This window comes from Malaclemys terrapin, chromosome 1 (assembly GCF_027887155.1).
Source record: "Malaclemys terrapin pileata isolate rMalTer1 chromosome 1, rMalTer1.hap1, whole genome shotgun sequence".
NCBI lineage: Eukaryota > Metazoa > Chordata > Testudines > Emydidae > Malaclemys > Malaclemys terrapin.
In genome coordinates, this window is record NC_071505.1 from 157055810 (window position 1) to 157077981 (window position 22172).

The 22172-nt window shown below is 44.4% G+C and overlaps 1 protein-coding gene across 4 annotated transcripts in view; it reads right to left on the reverse strand.

Annotated features, from left to right (window-relative positions):
- The window catches only part of SENP7 (SUMO specific peptidase 7), a 91407-nt gene that overhangs the window by 24137 nt on the left and 45098 nt on the right, over positions 1-22172 (reverse strand). For all 4 annotated transcript variants that reach the window (XM_054045143.1, XM_054045137.1, XM_054045133.1 and 1 more), the window contains 7 exons: positions 21276-21394; positions 18702-18871; positions 7633-7954; positions 5031-5203; positions 4211-4357; positions 2260-2293; positions 1205-1387 (listed from right to left, as the gene is read on the reverse strand). In XM_054045143.1, the coding sequence (XP_053901118.1) occupies positions 1205-1387; positions 2260-2293; positions 4211-4357; positions 5031-5203; positions 7633-7954; positions 18702-18871; positions 21276-21394 (1148 nt within the window). The remainder of the gene's footprint in view (positions 1-1204; positions 1388-2259; positions 2294-4210; positions 4358-5030; positions 5204-7632; positions 7955-18701; positions 18872-21275; positions 21395-22172) is intronic.

A 22172-nucleotide genomic window follows, 5' to 3' on the forward strand; every position in this document is an offset into this window, starting at 1 on the left:
AGATTGCACCACAGTGTTACATCACATTTTGGAAGAATCAAAATATCTCCTGCTGTCTTCCAAGATATTCTTCTTGCACATTCACCTTCAGAAGACAGAATTCCTGGAGAACACCATACCTGCTCTTAAAGAGATACTTAGCCTGATTTTGAAAGCCATCTGTGATAGAGCAGAGAAACCTCCCACCAGCAGAAAAGGAGTTAAATAGAGTGTATAGGTCCAGCTAGCCCCCACATATCTACAGCCAATGATAGGTCTAGAGGGAGAAGGAGAGAAAGAACCTGGCTCAGTTCAGGATTGACCAGCAAAGAGAGGCAGGGGGTAGCTTCAATACAAGCCTGACAGCCGTGACAGCTGCTGGGGGAGAAGCACTGTAGCTCTGATCAAGAGAGACTGTTGAGGAGACTGAGGACCATCTAGCAGTGAGTGAAAGGTTATGATTTGACTGTAAAAGACATTGTGGGACTAGGACACTCCAACCTCACATCTGTCCCCACTCAGAGGGACCTGATGCCACAAAAGGTCCACAAGGGGGTGCTACTCCAGGCGATCCACTACAAATTGTTTGGACTAGAGAAGCCATGCCCTCAGTTTGTGGACATAAGTAGGAAGTAGCTCAAGGCAGCAGACTTGGACTCTGCCAGGAGCATCCTGCCGATGTTGCATCACACACGGCCCAGGACACCCTACCACACTCCCTTACAGACTGAGACTCAGATGCAAGTTGAGGCTAGAAGTTTTCCAGTCTAAGGTGAGAGAACCAGGCACCTCTACCACCTGGTCAGAGAAGAAAGGGGCCAAAAGTCAGGTTGCTAACCAGTTGGCTGCCTGGCCTTCTGAGCACACTATCACACCATCCATATGCAGAATACAATGTTGCACAGTTCAAAGGGGCACATTTATTTCTGTACTTTTCACATGACTTCCCATGAACTTCACTGAGCTTTAGACTATGCCATTAATTTGTTGAAATTTTGCATTACATTAGATTAATATTACTTCCCCTTTTAAGGAAAGCCAACTAAACAGATGAATTTTGAGAAAGCAAAACTGACCACTTTTTGCCTTTAAATAATTAATGGTCTCCTGTTTCTCAAACATTTAAAATCTGAAATAGCCACCTGACTGCATGCTTATATATAGCAAGCAAATTTTTTTCATAATGTCTTAAAGGGGCCCATGAATAACCCTATCATATACTCACATGGCTTGCTTAAAACAGACTTTTCTAATTGGGTTTCAATCTTTTCTACGTAGTCTGCAGACAGCCAAAGGAAAATGAAAGTGCTACTCGTTGAAGAGTGACAATCTTCATTATTCCTCCACAGGCCAAACTTCCTTAGGTGTATGGTATCCACTGACAATTCTATGTTCTTATTAGGAGCCACTGTAGGAAACAGGGTTTAAAATAAGCAAATCTTACCACTGAGATACACACACAAATTTATTGCATATTAAGACACACAAAATAAAAGTCAAATGCCATTGTATCAAACTTGTGTAGCATAAGTATGTGAAGACACCTACTTTTCTAAGACTTGCACTCTAAACAGAAAGTTACAAAGTTGTAATACGAAAGCACAACTGCACAGAAGTGGGTTTATAAAAGTTTTAACTCATTTTCCCTAAGAATAGCTGTAGTTATATTAATTCTCTAGCTATTACATTTAAATTCAATTGTGTCAGAAACCCAGCTCCCCTTCTTTCAGTCAATTCATCTGTCATCAATTAAAAATGGCAGAGTAACACTTTCCATTGAGTAGTGGTTATATGCTCATTATGTTATAATACTCTGAACAGGTGACTTAACATTAAAATACTGGTTTATACTTCCTTATCTTTAATTGATAAGGAATTTCCTTTAACACCAACATGTAACATTTCACTTGGACTGCAAAAATTTATGTATGTGCTAAACTTCAAGTCCATGACTAGTCCCTTTTACTTCAATGAAACTACTTGCTTTTACAATTAAGCACATGCTGCTTAAGTCTTGGCAAGATCAAGGCCCGAGATAGAACAGTGATGGGCTCATTATAAATATCACAGATGCTACTGAAATAGTTGAAAGCTACTAAGCTATTAATTACTGTATCATAAGAACTCCCTCACTTTGGTCTAAATGCCATATTGAAAACAATTAAGGAGGGAAAGCGCTTGCAGAACAGTAAGTTATACAAAATGTTTTCATAGAAAATGTGTTAGTGTTTTGCACATAGTTTTGTTAAGAGGAGGCCATGATGTAATACAGTATCTTACCTTGAAATGGGATCTTAATATACCTTGTAGTAAACTTAAAGGAAAAATTAAAACAGAAAAATTAGTTTATTTTTCAACATTATTGCTCAAAACAATTAAACAGCAAACATTTATTTTCTGTACATTCCTCTTTCTGCTCAGCTGAATAAGCTGAAAGAAAAAATATTTGATTTGAAAACTTAGGCAAAAATTTTTTGACCAGGGTGCCTAATGTTAGGCTCCTAAATCCATAATAAGGCATCTAAATAACTCCAATCTGATTTTCAGAGATGCTTCAGCATCTCAAATCTCCATGGAGTCAATGGTAGCTAGCAAGAGGCCCAGGTCCGCTAAAAACCTGGTCACTTTTAAATAGGTGCCTAAATATGAATACAGGAGCCTAATGAAACTTAATAATTTTGGTAGTAGTTTTATACAGATAATTTAAGAACTTTTGTATTAGCAATCACATGGTAGTATAGTTCTGCATCTTACACACATCTTAGGGCAAGAAGTCTTAAATCTACTGACAGAATTAAACTGTTAGGATAAAAATTTTAAATTCTAGCTGTTGATACTGATTCTACGAAAGTCACAAAGTACAGTTTGAATGATTTTGGCAAGTCTTTATTTCATTAGACTTTTACGATACATTTTATTACTGTATGAGAATCTTTTTCACAGGGCACACTAGCAATGGAAACAGCTGAAATTATTACTAAGGAATGTCCTGAAGTATGAATCTATAAACCAGAACTGAAAAATGTGTCCAAACAAAAACTTGGATTTTTTTTAATTGCAGTATGTACACTGAGTCTGGTCTGGGAATTGCGGAAATCCCAATACCTCGTAACATACCTGGGCTATGGTTTAATCTCTTTCTTGGTTTATATTTTTTTATAACATGATATGTATGTTGCCCCCTCTGTCCATATTAAGATTTTGGTGCTGTTTTAATGCTCTTTGTTTTAAAACTACGATATAGAGCGCATCTCTTTAAATGAGAAGTTTTGGAGCACACTGTCCATCTGGAATACAAACATTAAGAGTTACTTTATTGTAAGATCGGCAGTATTCCAGTAAAACACCATTGCTCTTGGTTTCAAGAGATGTTACGTCCAATCAGGCCAGTTTTTGCTTTCCAGCTGTGATTTTAAAAAATTGTCCCAGTTTGATTTATGATTGAGAATGTAAGTACCCTGCCTACTCATATTAATCTTGCTTTCTGAAAACTTCAGAGCATGTATTCCTTGGAAAACATCAGCAGCCTTCCAGCTACTGAATGGTACACATCTGTACAACAGATAGGAGGTGATGAGTTACATGGACACCTCTTGATCAAAACAACAAATATTGGAACGGCCTTCCGAGGGAAACGGTGGGGGCGACGGACCTGTCTGGTTTTAAGATTAAGTTGGATAAGTTTATGGAGGGAATGGTTTAATGGTAAAACATAGTAGCCAAGGAAGACCAAGCAATGGTACATGAATAGCATAATGGCCAACAAGGGTCAGGCTAGAGACTCTTGCCTATATGCTCGGGGTATTACTGATCGCCATATTTGGGGTCGGGAAGGAATTTTCCTCCAGGGTAGATTGGCTGAGCCTCTGGAGGTTTTTCGCCTTCCTCCGCAGCATGGGGCAGGGATCACTAGCAGGAGGGTCTCAGCCGATTGAAGTCACTAAAACACAGGATTGGGGACTTCAACGGCAGAGTCCAGGGAAGGGTCTTGCGGCCTGCATCATGCAGGGGGTCAAACCAGATGATCATAATGGTCCCTTCTGACCTTAAAGTCTATGAGTCTATGAGTCTATAACTGGTAGGAAGGGTGCAGGTCTAATTTCAGAGTTATCAGTCTTCTTTCAGGACTTTTCATCCTTTGAAGTCTATTTATAACATGTGGAACTTGGCAGAAGTTTTGTTTTTATTTTTAAAGCCAAAGACCCATCACAGTAATCAGAAGTCAACTTACCGTAACACAACCTGTTGGCGTTCCTTTTATGTTTCCTATATACAGCGTAGTAATCTTAATATCTAATGCTGGCCCCATCTGTATACTGGATGTGTTACAGGATGGTAAGTCTATGGAAGAGTTATCTTCAAGTGGTTCAGTTGAAATCTATACAATTAGAAATATTTTAATACAGTGCTTGAAATGAGTTTTTAGTCCTAACCTCAAAATATTTTCCCCCTGCGGTTGTGAGAGTTATTTATAGGAGTTATTTTTCATACATGTTTTCCATATTACAAGATACATATGTTATTATTACTAAGGAACCAGTTCTGGTGTTTATCCTCTCAGTGGGTGAGAGGTAACTCACTCTTCCTAGTTTGTGTCACTTCATCAAAATGTAAGAGTGCTCTTTCAACTCCATCCCTTTGCAAACTGATCTAACCCAAAATAAGACCCATACAGTAGAGTAGCAGCAAATATCCCTTTTCCCACATCAAACCCACACAATCCAACTTAAAACCAATATTCATGGCATGTTGCAATACTTCATCTATAGGAAAAGACAGCAATGTCTATTCTAACTCGATACAAGACTACATGCAGGGATGTTAGACTGAGTACAGCAACACAAAACCCAATGGTATAAAATTAGTCAGTGAGTTACTGAACTTGAGCTTTAGATTCAAATCCCATTTTTAAGCATAAAGGAAATGAGCAGTTTTAGCCTATGTTATTGTAGCCGTGTCGGTCCCTGGATATTAGAGAGACAAGGTGGGTGCGGTAATATTGTTTATTGGACCATCTTGTGTTGGTGAGAGAGAGAAACTTTCGAGCTTACACAGAGCTGCTCTTCCTCTTCAGTTACATCTTGCAATAGCTCTTCTGCCAAAGGTAACTCAGGCTCTTGCTCTGTTTCTTTATTATCAGTTGTGTTGTCATACACAGGCTGCAGATCCAGCCTTTCTGGATCTTTTGGTTCAGAAGAGCCTTCATCGTCGCTGGAAAGAACAACTAAAGAGGAAAAGTTTCAGAGTAGCAGCTGTGTTAGTCTGTATCCGCAAAAAGAACAGGAGTACTTGTGGCACCTTAGAGACTAACAAATTTATTTGAGCATAAGCTTGCATCCGAAGGAGTAGGCTGTAGCCCATGAAAGCTTATGCTCTAATAAATTTGTTAGTCTCTAAGGTGCCACAAGTACTCCTGTTTTTTAAAGAGGAAAATGCATTTTTATAAGACTCAGATTTAAGAATAAATTTTAACTCCTATCAAATCACAGATTTTTGGTAAGAAAAAAAAAAAAAAAAAAAAAAGCCTGTCTGCAATTGACACTGGGGTTTAATTAAACCCCATTAAACAGGATGTTATGCTGACTTGGTAGACCTGGGGTTGAACCTTACACTACCATGTAAGCAATCAAGTTACATACATTCATACACACACAAACATACGTATCTGTATCTGTCTCACTCATTGGCTTGGAAGGGGCAGAGAAGACTGTGAAGAAACTACTATAATGCAGACTGACCTCCATTGCTCTGCACAATCCCTACTGGCTAATTTAAGAGTGGCATTTACAGGCTCCTAAGAGTTCCACCCAGTCTTCAGCTAAAAATATGTTAATGTGCATCTGCAGGGATACTAGGGAGGCAGGAGAGTAAAACAGCAAAAAGGACACTGTATAAAATAAGCTTAGGTTTAATGCAACACTATGGTTCTAACTTAAATGATCACAAAGAAAAGGAGATTCAAACTTAAGGTTGACACTGTATCCTTTACTCACTCCAATATGATTTTTTACATAGACATGCACACTTACTTTCAACAAGATTACTGGCCTAGTAGATGAGGCGAAGCTGTAGATGTGATATATCTTGATTTTAGTAAGGTTTCTGACAGTCCCACATGACGTTCTCAAAAGCAAACTAGAAAATGTGGTCTAGATGAAAGTACTATAAGGTGGGTGCATAACTGACTGAAAAAAAACATACTTAAAGAGTAGTTATCAGTGGTTCGCTGTCAAACTGGGAGGATTTATTTAGTGGAGCCTCACAGGGGTCTGTTCTGCATCTGGCACTATTCAATATTTTCATTAATGACTTGGCTAATGGAGTGGAGAGCGTGCTTATAAAATTTGCGGATAATACCAAGCTGGGAGGCATTACAAGCTCTTTGGAGGAAAGGATTAGTATTCAAAATGACCTTGACAAATTGGAGAATTGGTGTGAAATTAACAAGATGAAAATAAATAAAGACAAGTGCAAAATACTACAGTTAGGAAGGAAAAATCAAATGAGGAATAACTGGCGAGGCAGTAGTACTGTTGAAAAGGATCTGGGTACAGGGTCATCACAAACTTAGTATGAGCCAACAATGTGATGTAGTTGAGAAAAAGGCGAATATAATTCTGAGGTGTATTAACAGAAATGTCAAAGCTAAGACACAGGAAGTAACCGTCTAGCTCTACGCAGCACTCGTTAGGACACAACTGAAGTACTGTGTCCAATGCTGGGCACCACACTTCAGGAAAGATGTGGATAAACTGGAGAGTCTCCAGAGGAGAACTACAAAAAATGATAAGAGCTTTAGAAAACCTGACCTATGAGAAAAGGTTAAAAAACTGGGCATGCTTAATCTTGCGAAAGGAAGACTGATGGGGGACCTGATTATAAAATTCAAATATGTTAATGGCTGTAATAAAAAGGAAGGTGATCAATTGTTCTCCATGTCCTCTGAAGGTAGGACAAGAAGCAATGGGCGTAATCTGCATTAAGTGAGATTTAGGTAAAATAAAAATATTAAGAAGCTAAGATATTAAGGTAAAGATGTTAGGAAAATCTTTGAAACTATAAGGATAGTTAAACGTTGGAAGAGGCTTCCAAGGGCACTGAGAAATACCCATCATTGGAGGTTTTTATTAACAGGTTAGACAAACACCTCTCAGGGATGGTTTACATATATTTGGTCTTGCCTCTGTGCGGGGGGCTAGAGTGGGTGACCTCTCGAGGTCCCTTCCAGTCTTACTTTATATGATTTTATATTTATATAGAACCTTTTACCAAAGGATCTCAAAGCAATTTTCAGGCATTAATGAATTAAGCCACAACACATCTCCTTAAGGTAGGTAAATATTTCTCTCATTTTAAAGATCAGAAACAAGCAGAGTAACTTGCCCAATGTCACACAATGAGTCAACTGCAGAACAAGGAACAGAACCCAGAAATTCTGTCTCCCTGTTGCTGTTCCTTAACTACAAGACCATCCATTCCAATAGTACACATCATGCACTGTTCTGAGATTTGTGCAATGTTTTAGTGACAGTGTGATCTCTGATCCATACATTCTACTTCAAGTATTTACACTAGTAAGTCATGCCTGCCTCTTCTAAGTTTCTAAAAAAAATCAATAAATATAACTATTGCCTACACAGATATATTACATACTTGGCTCAGCTGAAACAAATGACTGATTTCCCTTGCAGATTCTGTTGCGCAACTTGCTCAGATACTCTGACATGTCCATCTTTGGTTTACCAGCAGTGCCAACTAGTGGGGAAATCCTCATATCCTCACTGGTGGCAGAATACTGCTTCTGCAATGAACTCCTGGGAGGAGCCTCTGAGCAGTGTTCCTTTGCACAGCTGAGAGCTGGTTCCAAATGGTCATGGATGGATGTTTCTTTACATGCTGCCTCTACAACCAGGGAAATATTTTCCTGAATCAGGTCAGATCTGTGGCCCTGGGTTGAAATTATTCTTCGTTCTTTCTAGAAAACAAAAATCCAAGATTTAATTAAGATTTAATCTTTTCTGGGGTGCAAAATATACATTTATTTCCTGACCTTGCTGAGAGATGTTGCTTAACATTTCAGATGAAGCTAAGTTTAGGACTCAGACTGGGGTTAATTCTTCTTCCCCCCATCCTATGATGATGCAGAACATTTACTTGACATATAGTAAGCAGAGAACAACCTTTCTGACCATGATTATTTTCAAACTGAACAAGAAACCAGTATCTAATCTTTTGGCAGCTGACCCATGGGCTGCCATAGATAAGCAATGAGCACTTCTAACTCCCATCAAAAGCAGAGTTGGGGGTACTGAACAGCTCTCAGATAAGACGGTTACTCACCGTTGTAACTGTTGTTCTTCGAGATGTGTTGCTCATATCCATTCCATTAGGTGTGTGCGCGCCGCGTGCACGATCGTCGGAAGATTTTCTACCCTAGCAACACCGGCGGGTCGGCTGTGGAGCCCCCTAGAGTGGCGCCTTCATGGCGCTGAATATATACCCCAGCCGACCCGGCGCCCCCTCAGTTCCTTCTTGCCGGCTACTCCGACAGTGGGGACGGGGGGCGGGTTTGGAATGGATATGAGCAACACATCTCGAAGAACAACAGTTACAACGGTGAGTAACCGTCTTTTCTTCTTCGAGTGCTTGCTCATATCCATTCCATTAGGTGACTCCCAAGCCCAACTTAGGTGGTGGGGTCGGAGTGAGACATTGCTGTGTGCAAAACCGCTGATCCGAAAGCAGCATCATCTCTGGACTGCTGCACTAGTGCATAGTGAGCTGTAAATGTGTGGACTGATGACCAAACCGCCGCTCTACAAATGTCCTGTATCGGAACATGTGCCAGGAAAGCAGTCGAGGAGGCTTGGGCCCTCGTGGAGTGAGCGGTGAGGTGCGGTGCTGAGACACCTGCCAGGTCATAGCAAGTCCGGATGCAAGACGTAATCCAGGAGGATAGGCGCTGTGAGGAGACCGGTGAGCCTTTCATTCGGTCGGCCACTGCAACGAAGAGCTGCGTCGTCTTTCTAAAGTGCTTTGTGCGGTCAATATAGAAGGCCAGGGCCCTACGTACGTCCAGGGAATGCAAACGTTGATCCTGGCGAGTGGCATGTGGTTTGGGATGAAAGACCGGGAGAAAGATGTCCTGGTTGATGTGAAAAGGAGAAACCACCTTAGGGAGAAAGGCAGGATGTGGACGAAGCTGCACTTTATCCTTATGGAAAACTGTATAAGGGGGCTCGGATGTCAGCGCCCTGAGTTCAGAAACGCGCCTTGCTGAGGTGATGGCTACGAGGAAGGCTGTCTTCCAGGATAGGTACAGAAGTGAACAGGTGGCCAGTGGCTCGAATGGAGGACCTGTGAGCTTGGAGAGAACCAGGTTGAGGTCCCACGTCGGGACGGGCTGACGTTGTTGTGGGTACATCCGGTCTAAGCCCTTGAGGAATCTAACGACCATCGGGTTAGAGAATACCGAGGACGCGAGTTCCCCTGGGTGAAAGGCCGATATAGCGGCCAGGTGAACCCTAATTGAAGATATCGCCAACCCCTGATGTTTTAGGGAGAGGAGATACTCCAAAATGAGAGGAATGGGTGCCTGCAACGGGGACGTGGCTCGTTGTTCGCACCAACAGGAGAACCGCTTCCACTTGGCCAGGTACGTGGTGCGTGTTGAGGGCTTCCTACTGCTCAGCAGAATCTGTTGGACAGAGTGCGAGCATTGCTGCTCTGCCTGGGTGAACCATGGAGCAGCCACGCCGTGAGGTGGAGTGATTGCAGGTCGGGGTGACGCAGCCGGCCGTGGTCCTGCGTGATGAGATCCGGATACAACGGAAGCGGGATCGGTGTCTGAACCGAGAGTTCCAACAGTGTGGTGTACCAATGTTGTCTCGGCCACGCTGGAGCGACCAGAATTACCTGTGCCTGGTCTCTGCGCAATTTGAGCAGTACCTTGTGGACCAGAGGAAACGGAGGGAAGGCGTAAAACAGGTGGTCTTTCCAGGGAAGGAGAAACGCATCCGAGAGGGAGCCCGGAGCTCGACCTTGTAGGGAGCAGAACACGTGGCACTTCCTGTTGTCTCGGGATGCAAACAGGTCTATCTGGGGAAACCCCCACCTCTGGAAGATGGAATGTATGATGTCCGGACGGATAGACCACTCGTGCGTCTGGAAGGACCTGCTGAGTCGGTCCGCTAGAGTGTTCTGGACTCCAGGGAGGAACGATGCCGTGAGGTGGATTGAGTGGGCGATGCAGAAGTCCCACAGGCGAATGGCCTCTTGGCATAGGATTGACGAACGTGCTCCTCCTTGCTTGTTGATGTAAAACATGGCCGTGGTGTTGTCGATGAGAACTAACACACATCGGCCACGTAGGAGGTTGAGAAATGCCTGGCACGCCAGTCGTACCGCCATCAGTTCCCGAACATTGATGTGCAGGGCTAGCTGGGATGCAGTCCACAGGCCCTGGGTATGGTGTTCGTTGAGATGGGCGCCCCAACCCAGAGATGAAGCGTCTGTGACCAGGTGCAGAGAGGGTTGTGGGGCGTGAAATGGTATCCCCTCGCAGACCACATTGCGATCTAGCCACCAGGTGAGGGAGGCCAGGACCGAGTTCGGGACCGTGACCACCATGTTCAGACTGTCCCGATGTGGACGGTATATTGATGACACCCAGGTTTGAAGTGGGCGAAGCCGAAGTCTGGCATGCCTGGTTACGTACGTGCAGGAAGCCATGTGACCCAGCAGGGTAAGGCACGACCTCACCGTGGTCGTTGGGAAGGCCTGGAGCCCTTGAATGAGGCTCGTGATGGTGCCGAATCTGTTGTCTGGCAGGATGGCTTGTGCACGTCTGGAGTCTAGAACTGCGCCGATGAATTCTATTCTCTGGGTAGGTTCTAGAGTGGATTTGTCCTTGTTGAGTAGGATGCCCAACTCGTTGAATGTGTGCACTATTATGTGGACGTGAGCTTGAACTTGCTCCTTGGTGCGACTGCGTACCAGCCAGTCGTCTAGGTACGGGAACACCTGTATCCCTTGCCGACGAAGGTATGCTGCCACGACAGCCATACATTTCGTGAACACTCTTGGGGCCGAGGATAGGCCGAAGGGAAGGACTGCAAATTGGTAGTGCACTGTGTTTACCACGAATCGCAGGAAGCGTCTGTGAGGTGGGTAAATTGAGATGTGAAAGTATGCGTCTTTCATGTCGAGGGCGGCGAACCAGTCTCCAGGATCGAGGGAAGGGATAATGGCCCCCAAAGAGACCATGCGGAACTTCAACTTTACTACGAATTTGTTGAGTCCGCGCAAGTCCAAGATGGGCCGCAGACCTCCCTTGGACTTGGGGATCAGGAAATAACGGGAATAAAATCCCCTGCCCCTTAACTCTATCGGAACCTCCTCTATGGCCCCCATGGCCAGGAGCGTAGAAACCTCCTGAATAAGAAGTTGCTCGTGAGAAGGGTCCCTGAAGAGGGACGGGGAAGGGGGGTGGGAGGGGGGGATAGAAGAAAATTGGATAGCGTATCCCCTCTCCACCGTGCGGAGGACCCAACGGTCCGAAGTTATAAGGGACCAAGCACGGTGGAAGTGGGAGAGGCGATCCCGAAAGGAGGGGGTTGGATCCTGGGGGATGACTGGGGCGCCGTCCTCGACCGCACCTTCAAAAGTTCTGCCTGGGGCCTGAAGGTGGTCTAGGTGGCCCCTGGTTCTGGCCGGGTTGAGGGCCGGTCCACCTTCTTCTACCACCTCGCCCTCGCCTCCTGGCCGAGTCCTGTCTCTGACGAGGTGGGGGGGGGTAGAAGCGCTGAGGCTGCGGCCTAAATGGCCTGCGCTGAGGGCCCACAACATGCATCCCCAGGGAGCGCATGATTGTTCTCGAGTCCTTTAGGCTCTGCAGGCGAGAGTCCGTTTTGTCTGAGAACAATCCGTGTCCCTCAAAGGGGAGATCCTGTAGGGTTTGCTGCAGCTCCGGAGGCAAACCCGAGACCTGAAGCCAGGAGATCCTACGCATAGCGATACCCGAAGCCAGGGTCCTCGCAGCTGAGTCTGCTATGTCCAAGGAGGCCTGCAAGGAGGTCCGAGCCACCTTCTTGCCCTCCTCTACCATGGCTCCAAACTCTTCCCTGGACTCTTGGGGAATCAGCTCCTTAAACTTCCCCATAGAGTTCCAGGAGTTGAAACTGTAGCGGCTCAGCAGCGCCTGTTGGTTCGCTGCTCTAAGTTGTAGCCCTCCGGCTGAGTAAACCTTACGGCCAAACAAATCGAGCCGCTTAGCCTCTTTTGATTTAGGCGCTGCAGCCTGCTGGCCGTGGCGCTCTCGTGCGTTCACTGATTCCACCACCAGTGAACACGGTTGGGGGTGGGTATACAAGTACCCATAGTCCTTAGACGGGACAAAGTATTTCCTTTCCACCCCTCTCGCTGTGGGTGGGATAGAGGCAGGAGTCTGCCATATCGTATCCGCATTCATTTGAATCGTGCGGATCAGGGGTAACGCTACCCTCGATGGGGCATCCGCTCCAAGGATATTCACGATCGGGTCGTGAACCTCCACTATCTCCTCCGCCTGCAGGTCCATATTACGGGCCATCCTGCGCAGAAGATCCTGGTGAGCCCGAAGATCTATTGGAGGCGGGCCTGTGCACGATGTGCCCGCCACTGCCTCATCGGGAGAAGAAGAGGAAGATGCCTCCGGTGGAACAGGATCCAAGGGCTGGTCCTGGTCTCCCTGTTCCTGGGCTGGAGCATCACCTGTGCCTGGGTCCAGGGTGTCAGGTGGTGCGGACCCAGAGGCCTCCATGCCCCCTGGCGGAGGCCGAGAGATGGTGGACTCCGGGGCCCCTCTGACGGAGTGACCGGAGCGAGAGGTCGACGCAATTGGAGCCCCTTGCGCCTGATGGTACGCCCACGGGGTCCAGAACGACCAGTGAGATGGGCCATGAGCAGGGTCCTCTGCTACCTCCTGCCAATGGCCTATGTCCTGCTCCTCGGCTTGACCCTGAGGGGGGTATGCCGATCTCGATACTTCCTCAGAGGAGCGGGACACCGATCTCGATGGCCATGGCGGTGCCGAGTGCGTCGAGACGAATCCCGTGGGATGCGGTGCCGCACGGTGCCGGTCCGGGGATGTTCTATCTCCACGCGGTGCCGGCGATCGGTGCCGGGACCGCGACCGGTGCTGATGACCTCGTCGGTGCCGGGAGTCGGATCTGGACCTCGACGAGGACCTGGAGTATGCCCGGTGCCGGGAGCGGCCTCTCGACGTCGAGCGTCGACCGTAGCGGTGCCGAGAGCTACGTCTCGACGTTGATCGGTGCCGACGATCATATCGGTGCCGAGACGTAGAGCGGTGCCGCGAAGAAGATCTTGGCCGCGAGTACGACCGGTGCCGAGATGATATTCGGTGCCGGGACTGCGAGCGGCGTGGGGACCTGCTTCGGGACCTGGAGCGGTGCCGAGGTTCCAGTCCTTGTGGAGGGCGCATCAAGGCAGGTTTCCCCCTCGACTGGACCGGGCGAGTCAGCGGTGCAGTCGGTGCCGGTGGTTGAGGCGGTGCCGGCTCCGTGAGAGCTATTAAGTCTCTCGCCGCCGCGAAGGTCTCTGGAGTCGACGGTAGGCACTGTATCACCGCCGGCCTCGGTGGAGACGCTATCTGCACCGGACTCAACGGCTTCGGTGCCGGAGTCGACGGTGCTGGAGGCACCTGTTTCCTTTGCTCCACCGGCGGACGCGGCTCTACCCCCGGCACTGGGGGAGCCGGCGTCTTCGGCACGGACGTCCCCGTCTTATGGGCTTTTTTATGCCCCGGGGATAATGATCGGCGCCGAGGCACTGCTTGCGGTGCCGACGAGGTCCGGTGCCGGGGAGGCTTGTCTGACGCCACTCGCGTGGTCGTCAAAGCCGGTGCTGCCGGTGCACTGCGCACCGAGGTGCTAGGCGCCGGGGTCTGGCCCGTAGAGGGAGTGTCCGGGCTAAGTGCCGCCTCCATCAGGAGTTGCCTGAGCCGAAAGTCCCGCTCCTTCTTGGTCCTTGGTCTGAAGGCCTTACAGATCTTGCACTTATCTGTTTGGTGGGACTCTCCCAGGCACTTCAGACAGGAGTCGTGCGGGTCGCTCGTGGGCATAGGCTTCGCGCAGGAGGCGCACTGCTTGAAGCCGGGAGCGTTGGGCATGAGCCCGGCCCCGCGGCCGGGGAAGAAAGGGGGAGACGACCCCCTTAATCCCCTGAGCTACTTAGAACAACTATAACAACTTTTTTAAAACTATTTAACTATTTAACTATAAACACTATAACTATAACTGCTAATAACCAACAAAGCTAGGGAGAGTGGAGAACAGCTAAGCAGCGCTCCACAGTTCCAACGACCGTCAGGGGCGGTAAGAAGGAACTGAGGGGGCGCCGGGTCGGCTGGGGTATATATTCAGCGCCATGAAGGCGCCACTCTAGGGGGCTCCACAGCCGACCCGCCGGTGTTGCTAGGGTAGAAAATCTTCCGACGATCGTGCACGCGGCGCGCACACACCTAATGGAATGGATATGAGCAAGCACTCGAAGAAGAATCAGCCCATTGGGAGTTCAGGGCCTGATCCAAAGCCCACTGAAGTCAATGGGAGTCTAATCACTGACTGCAAGGGGCTTTGGATTAAGTGCTTACAGAGCACCTATCATTGGTGCATTCAGGTGTTTGAACACAGATGACTTGTATTGGACTCTGCTCTTACTTTCTGCAAGTTCAGTTTCTCAAACTTGAATTCCCTTTACCCCTTTTTTTCCTTGCTTAACAACTGATCAGAATAAACTGTTTATCATCTCCAGGACTCCAATAACCGACTTGCAGTTCATAATTTTAAAATATGTGAAGGTTATGGTTTATTCTCTTCTATTAGTGAAGGAAGCTATGCTACTGAATTTATGCTATAATTAGCTTAGTGCTTTGAAATAAATTTTCTCCTTTGAATCGTTCATTTGCAGTGTAATAATAATTAATGGTTCCAAAGCGCACTTTAAGCCATGGTTTAGCATTTTAGATTACAATAAAAAGGGTTAAAACTGAAATAAGTAAAAAAAAAAAAAATAATAATTTTGGAAATGAAAAAAATAGTGAAAGGAAAATTAGCACACCAATACATTCTGCTACTTAAGCACCAATGCTGGAAACACTTACACAAGTAACTCTACATACCTGAGTAGTCACACAAGTTCAAACTGGATAATAAGGAGGTGATATTTAAAATACATCAGAAACATAAAAATCCTAAGAGTATTGGGCCATTATGAGACAAAAATGGGGGAATTAATAATAATGCGGAAACGGCAAAAGCGTTCAATAAATATTTCTGCTCTGTATTTGGGGAAAAACAAATGATGTAATCATAACACTCTTTCCATTCCACTAATATCTAGTTAAATATCAGTGTCAAGGCTGCTTCCCCACTCTGAACTTTAGGATACAAATGTGGGGGCCTGCATGAAAGCTTCTAAGCTTAACTACCAGCTTAGATCTGGTCCGCTGCTACCATTCCCAAAGCTAATTCCCTTCCCTGGGTAGCCTTGAGAGACTCTTCACCAATTCCCTGGTGAATACAGATCCAAACCCCTTGGATCTTAAAACAAGGAGAAATTAACCATCCCCCTCCTTTCTCCCACCAACTCCTGGTGGATCAAGATCCAAACCCCTTGGATCTTAAAACAAGGAGAAATCAATCAGGTTCTTAAAAAGAAGGCTTTTAATTAAAGAAAAAGGTAAAAATCATCTCTGTAAAATCAGGAGGGAAAATAACTTTACAGGGTAATCAAACTTAAAGAGCCCAGAGGAATCCCCTCTAGCCTTAGGTTCAAAGTTACAGCAAACAGAGATAAACACTCTAGCAAAAAAAGTACATTTACAAGTTGAGAAAACAAACATAAAAACTAACACGCCTTGCCTGGCTGTTTACTTACAATTTGGAAATATGAGAGACTTGTTCAGAAAGATTTGGAGAGCCTGGATTGATGTCTGGTCCCTCTCAGTCCCAAGAGCGAACAACCCCCAAAACAAAGAGCACAAAACAAAAGCCTTCCCCCCACCAAGATTTGAAAGTATCTTGTCCCCTGATTGGTCCTTTGGGTCAGGTGTCAGCCAGGTTACCTGAGCTTCTTAACCCTTTACAGGTAAAAGGATTTTGGAGTCTCTGGCCAGGAGGGATTTTATAGTACTGTACACAGGAGGACTGTTACCCTTCCCTTTATAGTTATGACAATCATCACTAAAAGTTAGACATTTTTTAAATCAGCAGTCCGGATAACTTGCATCTAAGAGTTAAAAGAGCTGGCTGCAGAGCTCACTGGACCATTAATGCTGATTTTCAATTAGTCTTGAACATGGGGGCAGTCCCAGTGGACTGGAAAAAAAAAACTAGGGTTGTGCCAATGTTTAAAAACAGTAAGCAGGATGACAGGTAATTACAGGCCTGCCACTCTGATATCGATCTCAGGCAAGATTATGGTGTAGCTGATACAGGACTCGATTAATAAAGAATTCAGGGTAATATAGTTAATATCAATCACCATGGGTTTATGGAAAACAGATCCTGTTAAACTAACTTGATAGCTTTTTTGACGAGATTACAAGTTTGATTGGTAAAGACTGTAATACTGATTATAATATACTAGACTTTTGTAAGGCATTTGACTTGGTAGCACATGACACTGATTAAAAAACTAGAATGATATAAAATCAACATGGCACTATGATGGGGTGCTCACCCCACACCAGCCCTGAAGGGGTTAAGGTGGTCCCAAAAGGGCTAATTAACCTACACAGTTGCATCTCTTGGGCAGGGCTCAGGGTGGTACACCCATGCTGGATCAGCTGCCGGAGTGGGGCGCTGGTTCCTGGGAGCAGCGGCCTGACATGCTGCTGCTTTCGATGCTGTGGTTCCCAGTAGAGCACTGCAGCTCCACAGATACCGATTTATATCCACGGATATAAATTTTGTATCCACGCAGAGCTCTAAGTCCTGGGATCCTAGCCCTGGAAGCAGGGTCAATCCCAGAGAAGTTGTGGGGAAAGACAGCCTGAGAAGCCCTGGTAGGAAGAAGCCCAGTGAAAATACCAGCAAGGATGGGGACTGTGTAGACCTTGGCTGATGTTCATAGGATTCCAGGGCTAGAACACGGTGTAGATGGAGGGCCTGGGTTCCTCTACCAGCAACAGGAAAGTGGCAGAGGACTGTTGGAGTTACCATCCAGACAGCTGGTCTGGTGAAACTTTAATACCCTGGAAAGGGGCATTATATAGTGACTAGTTGGAGGGGTGGGTCATGAAGAGAGAGCACTGTGAATTACGGGAAGAGGAATGACTACACCAATGGAGTGACCATCAGCAGGGGGTGCCTAACGGGAAGAAAACAGCTATACCATGCCTGGTCACAAGGAGGCGCTCTTACGGTGAGTGAACCCCATTACAGGCACACATTAGATGGACAAAAAACTGGCTAACTGATAGGTCTCAAAATGAGATTATAAACAAAAAATCATCAATCATCAATGTGGTGCCATAGGGATTAGTTCTTGGCCCCACCCTACAACATCATCATGAGTGAGGTGGAAGAACACAAAAATTCATCACTGATAAAGATTGCAGAAAACTCAAAAATTGGGGGAGTGGCAAATAATGAATAGGACAGTTCACTGACGTAGCAATCTGAATCGCTTGGTAAGCTGGATGCAAGCAAATATATGCATTTTAATAAGTCTAAGTGTCAATTTATACATGGTGGGAACAAAGAATGTAGGCCAAACATACAGGATGAGTGACTATCTTGGAAAGTAGTGAATAAGATTTGGGTGTGGTGGATAATCAACTGATCATGAGCTACCAGCAGTCTGATGCTGTGGCAAAAAGGGCTAATGAAATTCTTGTATGCATAAACAGGGGAATCTCAAGTAGGAGCACAGACATTATTTTACCTCTGTATTTGGCACTGGTGCAACCTTTGCTGGAATATTGTATCCAGTATTCTGGTGTTCATAATTCAAGATGGATATAGATAAATTGAAGAGAATTCAGAGAAGAGCAACCAGAATGATTAAATGATTGAAAAACATGCCTTAAAGTGATAGAAGGATCTCAATCTTTTTAGCTAAACAACAAGAAGGTTAAAGGGAGCTCGATCACAGTTTATAAATATCTACACAGGGAACAAATATTTGATAATGGGATCATCAATCTAGCAGATAAAGGTATAACGCAATCCAATTGCTGAAAGTTGATGTTAAACAAGTTCAGACTGGAAATAAGGCATACATTTTTAACAGCGAGAAATTAACCACTGAAACCATTTAACATGGGTCACAGTGGATTCTCCATCATTGGCAATGTTTAAATCAAAAGTGGATTTTTTTTAAAAAGATACACTCTAGGAATTATTTTGGGGAAGTTCTATGGTTTGTGTTATATAGAAGATCAGACTAGATGATCACAATTGTCCCTTCCGGCCCTGGAATCTAAAAATCTACTCACATATGTAGAGTTACTCAGGTAAATGTTGCAGGGTCAAGGTCTTAGTGTGTTGCTATAAAGGAATGGAAGGAAAGCTATCAAGATTCGAAACATCACAACTTAGCCAACAGATGGTACATAATGTCTTTTAAAGACAATTTACTAGTTACTGGTATAATCTTTAGATTTAGTTGTGCTATTCAAGCGAGAAAATACTGTAACACAACAAAATGTTACTTACATATGACGATGGTACTTTTCCAGGGGAACTTGCATTACACGGATCAGGAAAATGGCCACTAAATCTTCTTTTCCTCTTCTCAGAATTCAGACAACTTGCTTCCCTCAAACCAAAAGAGGTATAGTTCAAGATTTTGCTTTCTTTATCTTGTTGATCGCTTTCCTTGTTTTCTATACCAAAGATTTTAATAAAAACAACAACAAAAAAGAAGAGTGACTTAATAGGGCACAATATAGTAACATTTCTATTAAAATTGCTGCTAGTCATCCTTAAACATCTTCACTGTTTTCAAATTGTGGTCAAAGTGACAAAAATTTAAAAAGTGCATCGATTACCATATTTGCATCCACACAAGATTTTTCTCTCTTTCTTGCATGTGTTTACTAGATAATTTCCCGCCCAGGGGAAATGGCGATATACAATGAAAAATTATTTTAAATTCAAAACCAATCTGAAATCTGAACAAATCTGCAATCTACAGGAGCAAGAAAAGGAAGCAACTGAATTCATAGCTCACCTCAGAGTAGGAATGTTATCCTCAGTACCTAAGCCAGTTCTAGCCTTGGTAATTAACATTCTGCCTCCCTAAGTCCCTCCTGCAGTTTCAGCTGGATACCGTATTCTGCCCCTCTTGTAAATATTGCTAAGAAATGTTAAAACACGTGTGTAACCCACACACCTCCTGGGTGTGGTGCTCTGTCCCCTCTAGTGGCACCCAGACCACTTATAGATTAATGAGTCTGCTACAGCCTTAGCTAAGGTCCATGTGGCTTTTAGCTCATGCAGTACAGGCTCATGCCTTTAGCTTCAGAGGTCCAAAGTTCCATCCCACCTGCCAACAACTGGGGTCTGTCGGTGTTACACTTGCACATTACACCACTACTGCAAGACAGGCAAGCTGGTGAACAAAATCATTGTGTAGCATTTGTACAACAGTTAAGTTCATGTAACATTTTAACATCCTTTGAGACAAAAGGCTTTGTATAAAGTTGCGATATTATTGTTAGGGTTGTCAATTAATCGCAGTTAATGCATGTGATTAATACAAAACTAATTAACTAGATTAAAAAAACAGTTGCAATTAATCGCAGTTTTAATCACACTGTTAAACAATAATAGAATACCAATTTACATTTATTATAAATATTTTTGATGTTTTTCTACATTTTCAAATATTGATTTCTGTTACAAAGTTACAGAATATGAAGTGTTCAGTGCTCACTTTATATTATTTTTATTACAAATATTTGCACTGTAAAAAAGATAAACAAAAGAAATATTTTTCAATTCACCTCATACAAGTCCACTTAGTCCTACTTCTTGTTCAGCCAATCACTAAGAGAAACAAATGTATTTACATTTACAGGAGATAATGCTGTCCGCTTCTTATTTACAATGTTACCCGAAAGTGAGTACAGGCATTCGCATGGCACTGTTGTAACCAGCACTGCAAGGTATTTATATGCCAGATAGCATATGAATGTTAAGCCTCCTTCGTGCTTCGACCTGTAGGGTCTAAAGCAGGGGTGCCAACCTGAGCCTGAGAAGGAGCCAGAATTTACCAATGTACATTGCCAAAGAGCCACAGTAATACGTAGCAGCCCTCTGTCAGCTCCGCCCTCCCCCCCGCACCTCCTGCCCACCGGCAGCCCTGCCAATCAGTGCCTCTCCCTCTTGGGGCATGCAGGAGGCTCTGAGGGGGAGGAGTGAGGGCATAGCAGGCTCAGGGGAGAGGGCGAGAAGGGGTGGAGTGGGGGCAGGGCCTGTGGCAGAGCTAGGGGTTGAGCAGTGAGCACCCGCCGGCACACTGGAAAGCTGGCGCCTGTAGCTCCAGCCCCGGAGTCAGTGCCTATACATGGAGCCGCATATTAACTTCTGAAGAGCCGCATGTGGTTCCGGAGCAACAGGCTGGCCACCCCTGGTCTAAAGTTTTACATTCTTTTGGTTTTGAGTGCAGTTATGTAACAAAAAATTCTATATTTGTAAATTGCACTTTCACAATAAAGAGATTGCACTTCAGTACTTGTATGAGGTGAATTTAAAAATATAATTTCTTTTGTTTATCTTTTTTACAGTGCAAATATAAAGGCAGCACTGTACTCTTTGTATTCTCTGTTGTAACTGAAATCAATATATCTGAAAATGTAGAAAAACATCCAAAATATTTATAATAAACTTAAAATGGTATTCTATTAACAGTGCAATTAAAACTGCAATTAATCATGACTTTTTTAAAATCTCACGATTAATTGCAATTTTTTTTAATAGTTTGACAGCCCTAATTATTATAACTGAAGGTAGAGCCTGAGGCTTGGCTTCTCTCTCAATTTCCTTCTGTTTGTGGGTTTAAGTTATTGCCTTAACATTATTTAAAATTTAGCTTTGGATATTTGATACCATATGGATATTTTACCCCACACACTTCTGACAAAATGTACATACTGTTCACAAAGCAAAACCTTTGTATTACCTTCTTTTTCTTACACCCTGCTTGTAAATCTAAGGCAAATATCCAGTTATTCAACTGTAATATCCAAATATTTAAACGCAAAACAATTACTCTTCAACACCAACCTTTCTTCTGCTGGTCATATCTTCTTACAGTAAACAGAGCATTATTGCTTTCTGCTTCTTTAGAAGATTCAGACAATTTCAGAAGACTGTCATCTGTCTTCTTCTGGCACCATTCATTCCTGTAAAACAGCAACTATGAATTCTCCTTAATTCTGCAAGAGTACTGACTAACCCTCTCTATGGATATCAGAGTAGGATCAGACTACAGAATCCTGCTTCACTAGTAAGTGTTGTGAAGCACAGCAAAATACAATGCAGACTAATTCAGTTTCCTCCATGGAAATACACTACTAGACGTACTGACATTAGCAGTGTTGATCATTAGTGAAAAGGATGCTTCTAAGAAGGTGCACAACATGAGAATCTGATTCACTGGTAAGGGTCATTTAAATATTGTTCTGCCAGTGCTGCCTGCGAAGCACTGTTGAGACAATGATCAGAAGCACTGACTGCAAAGAGAAAAGCCATAGTCAATTAAATATCTCCTTCCCTTTGTCATTAACATCAGGTATAGGGGCAATATAGCACATTTCAAATTATTTGAGACTTTAAATGGGCACAAGATTCCAAAGTATGAGTTGTTCCCAAGAGAAAAGGTTTTAAACAGAGAATTCCAGCTAAAAGGGTCTTGAAAAGGATGTGCTTAGCACAGAGGGGCTGAAGGAAGATAGGGAAGATTACTGGAAACTGATAAAAGGAAAACTACGGGTCTTAGTCTGTGCCTATTTCTCAAACTGTTGGTTTTATTTTAAAAATGGAAGCAACAATAGCAGAACCAAGAGGTTTACTCCGCTCTATAACTCTTTTTTTCCTGTACAAAATGTACCGATAACAAATTGATGTCACACTTCAGTTCTGAGGGTCTGATCTTGTGAGCTGCTGACGGCCCTCAACTCC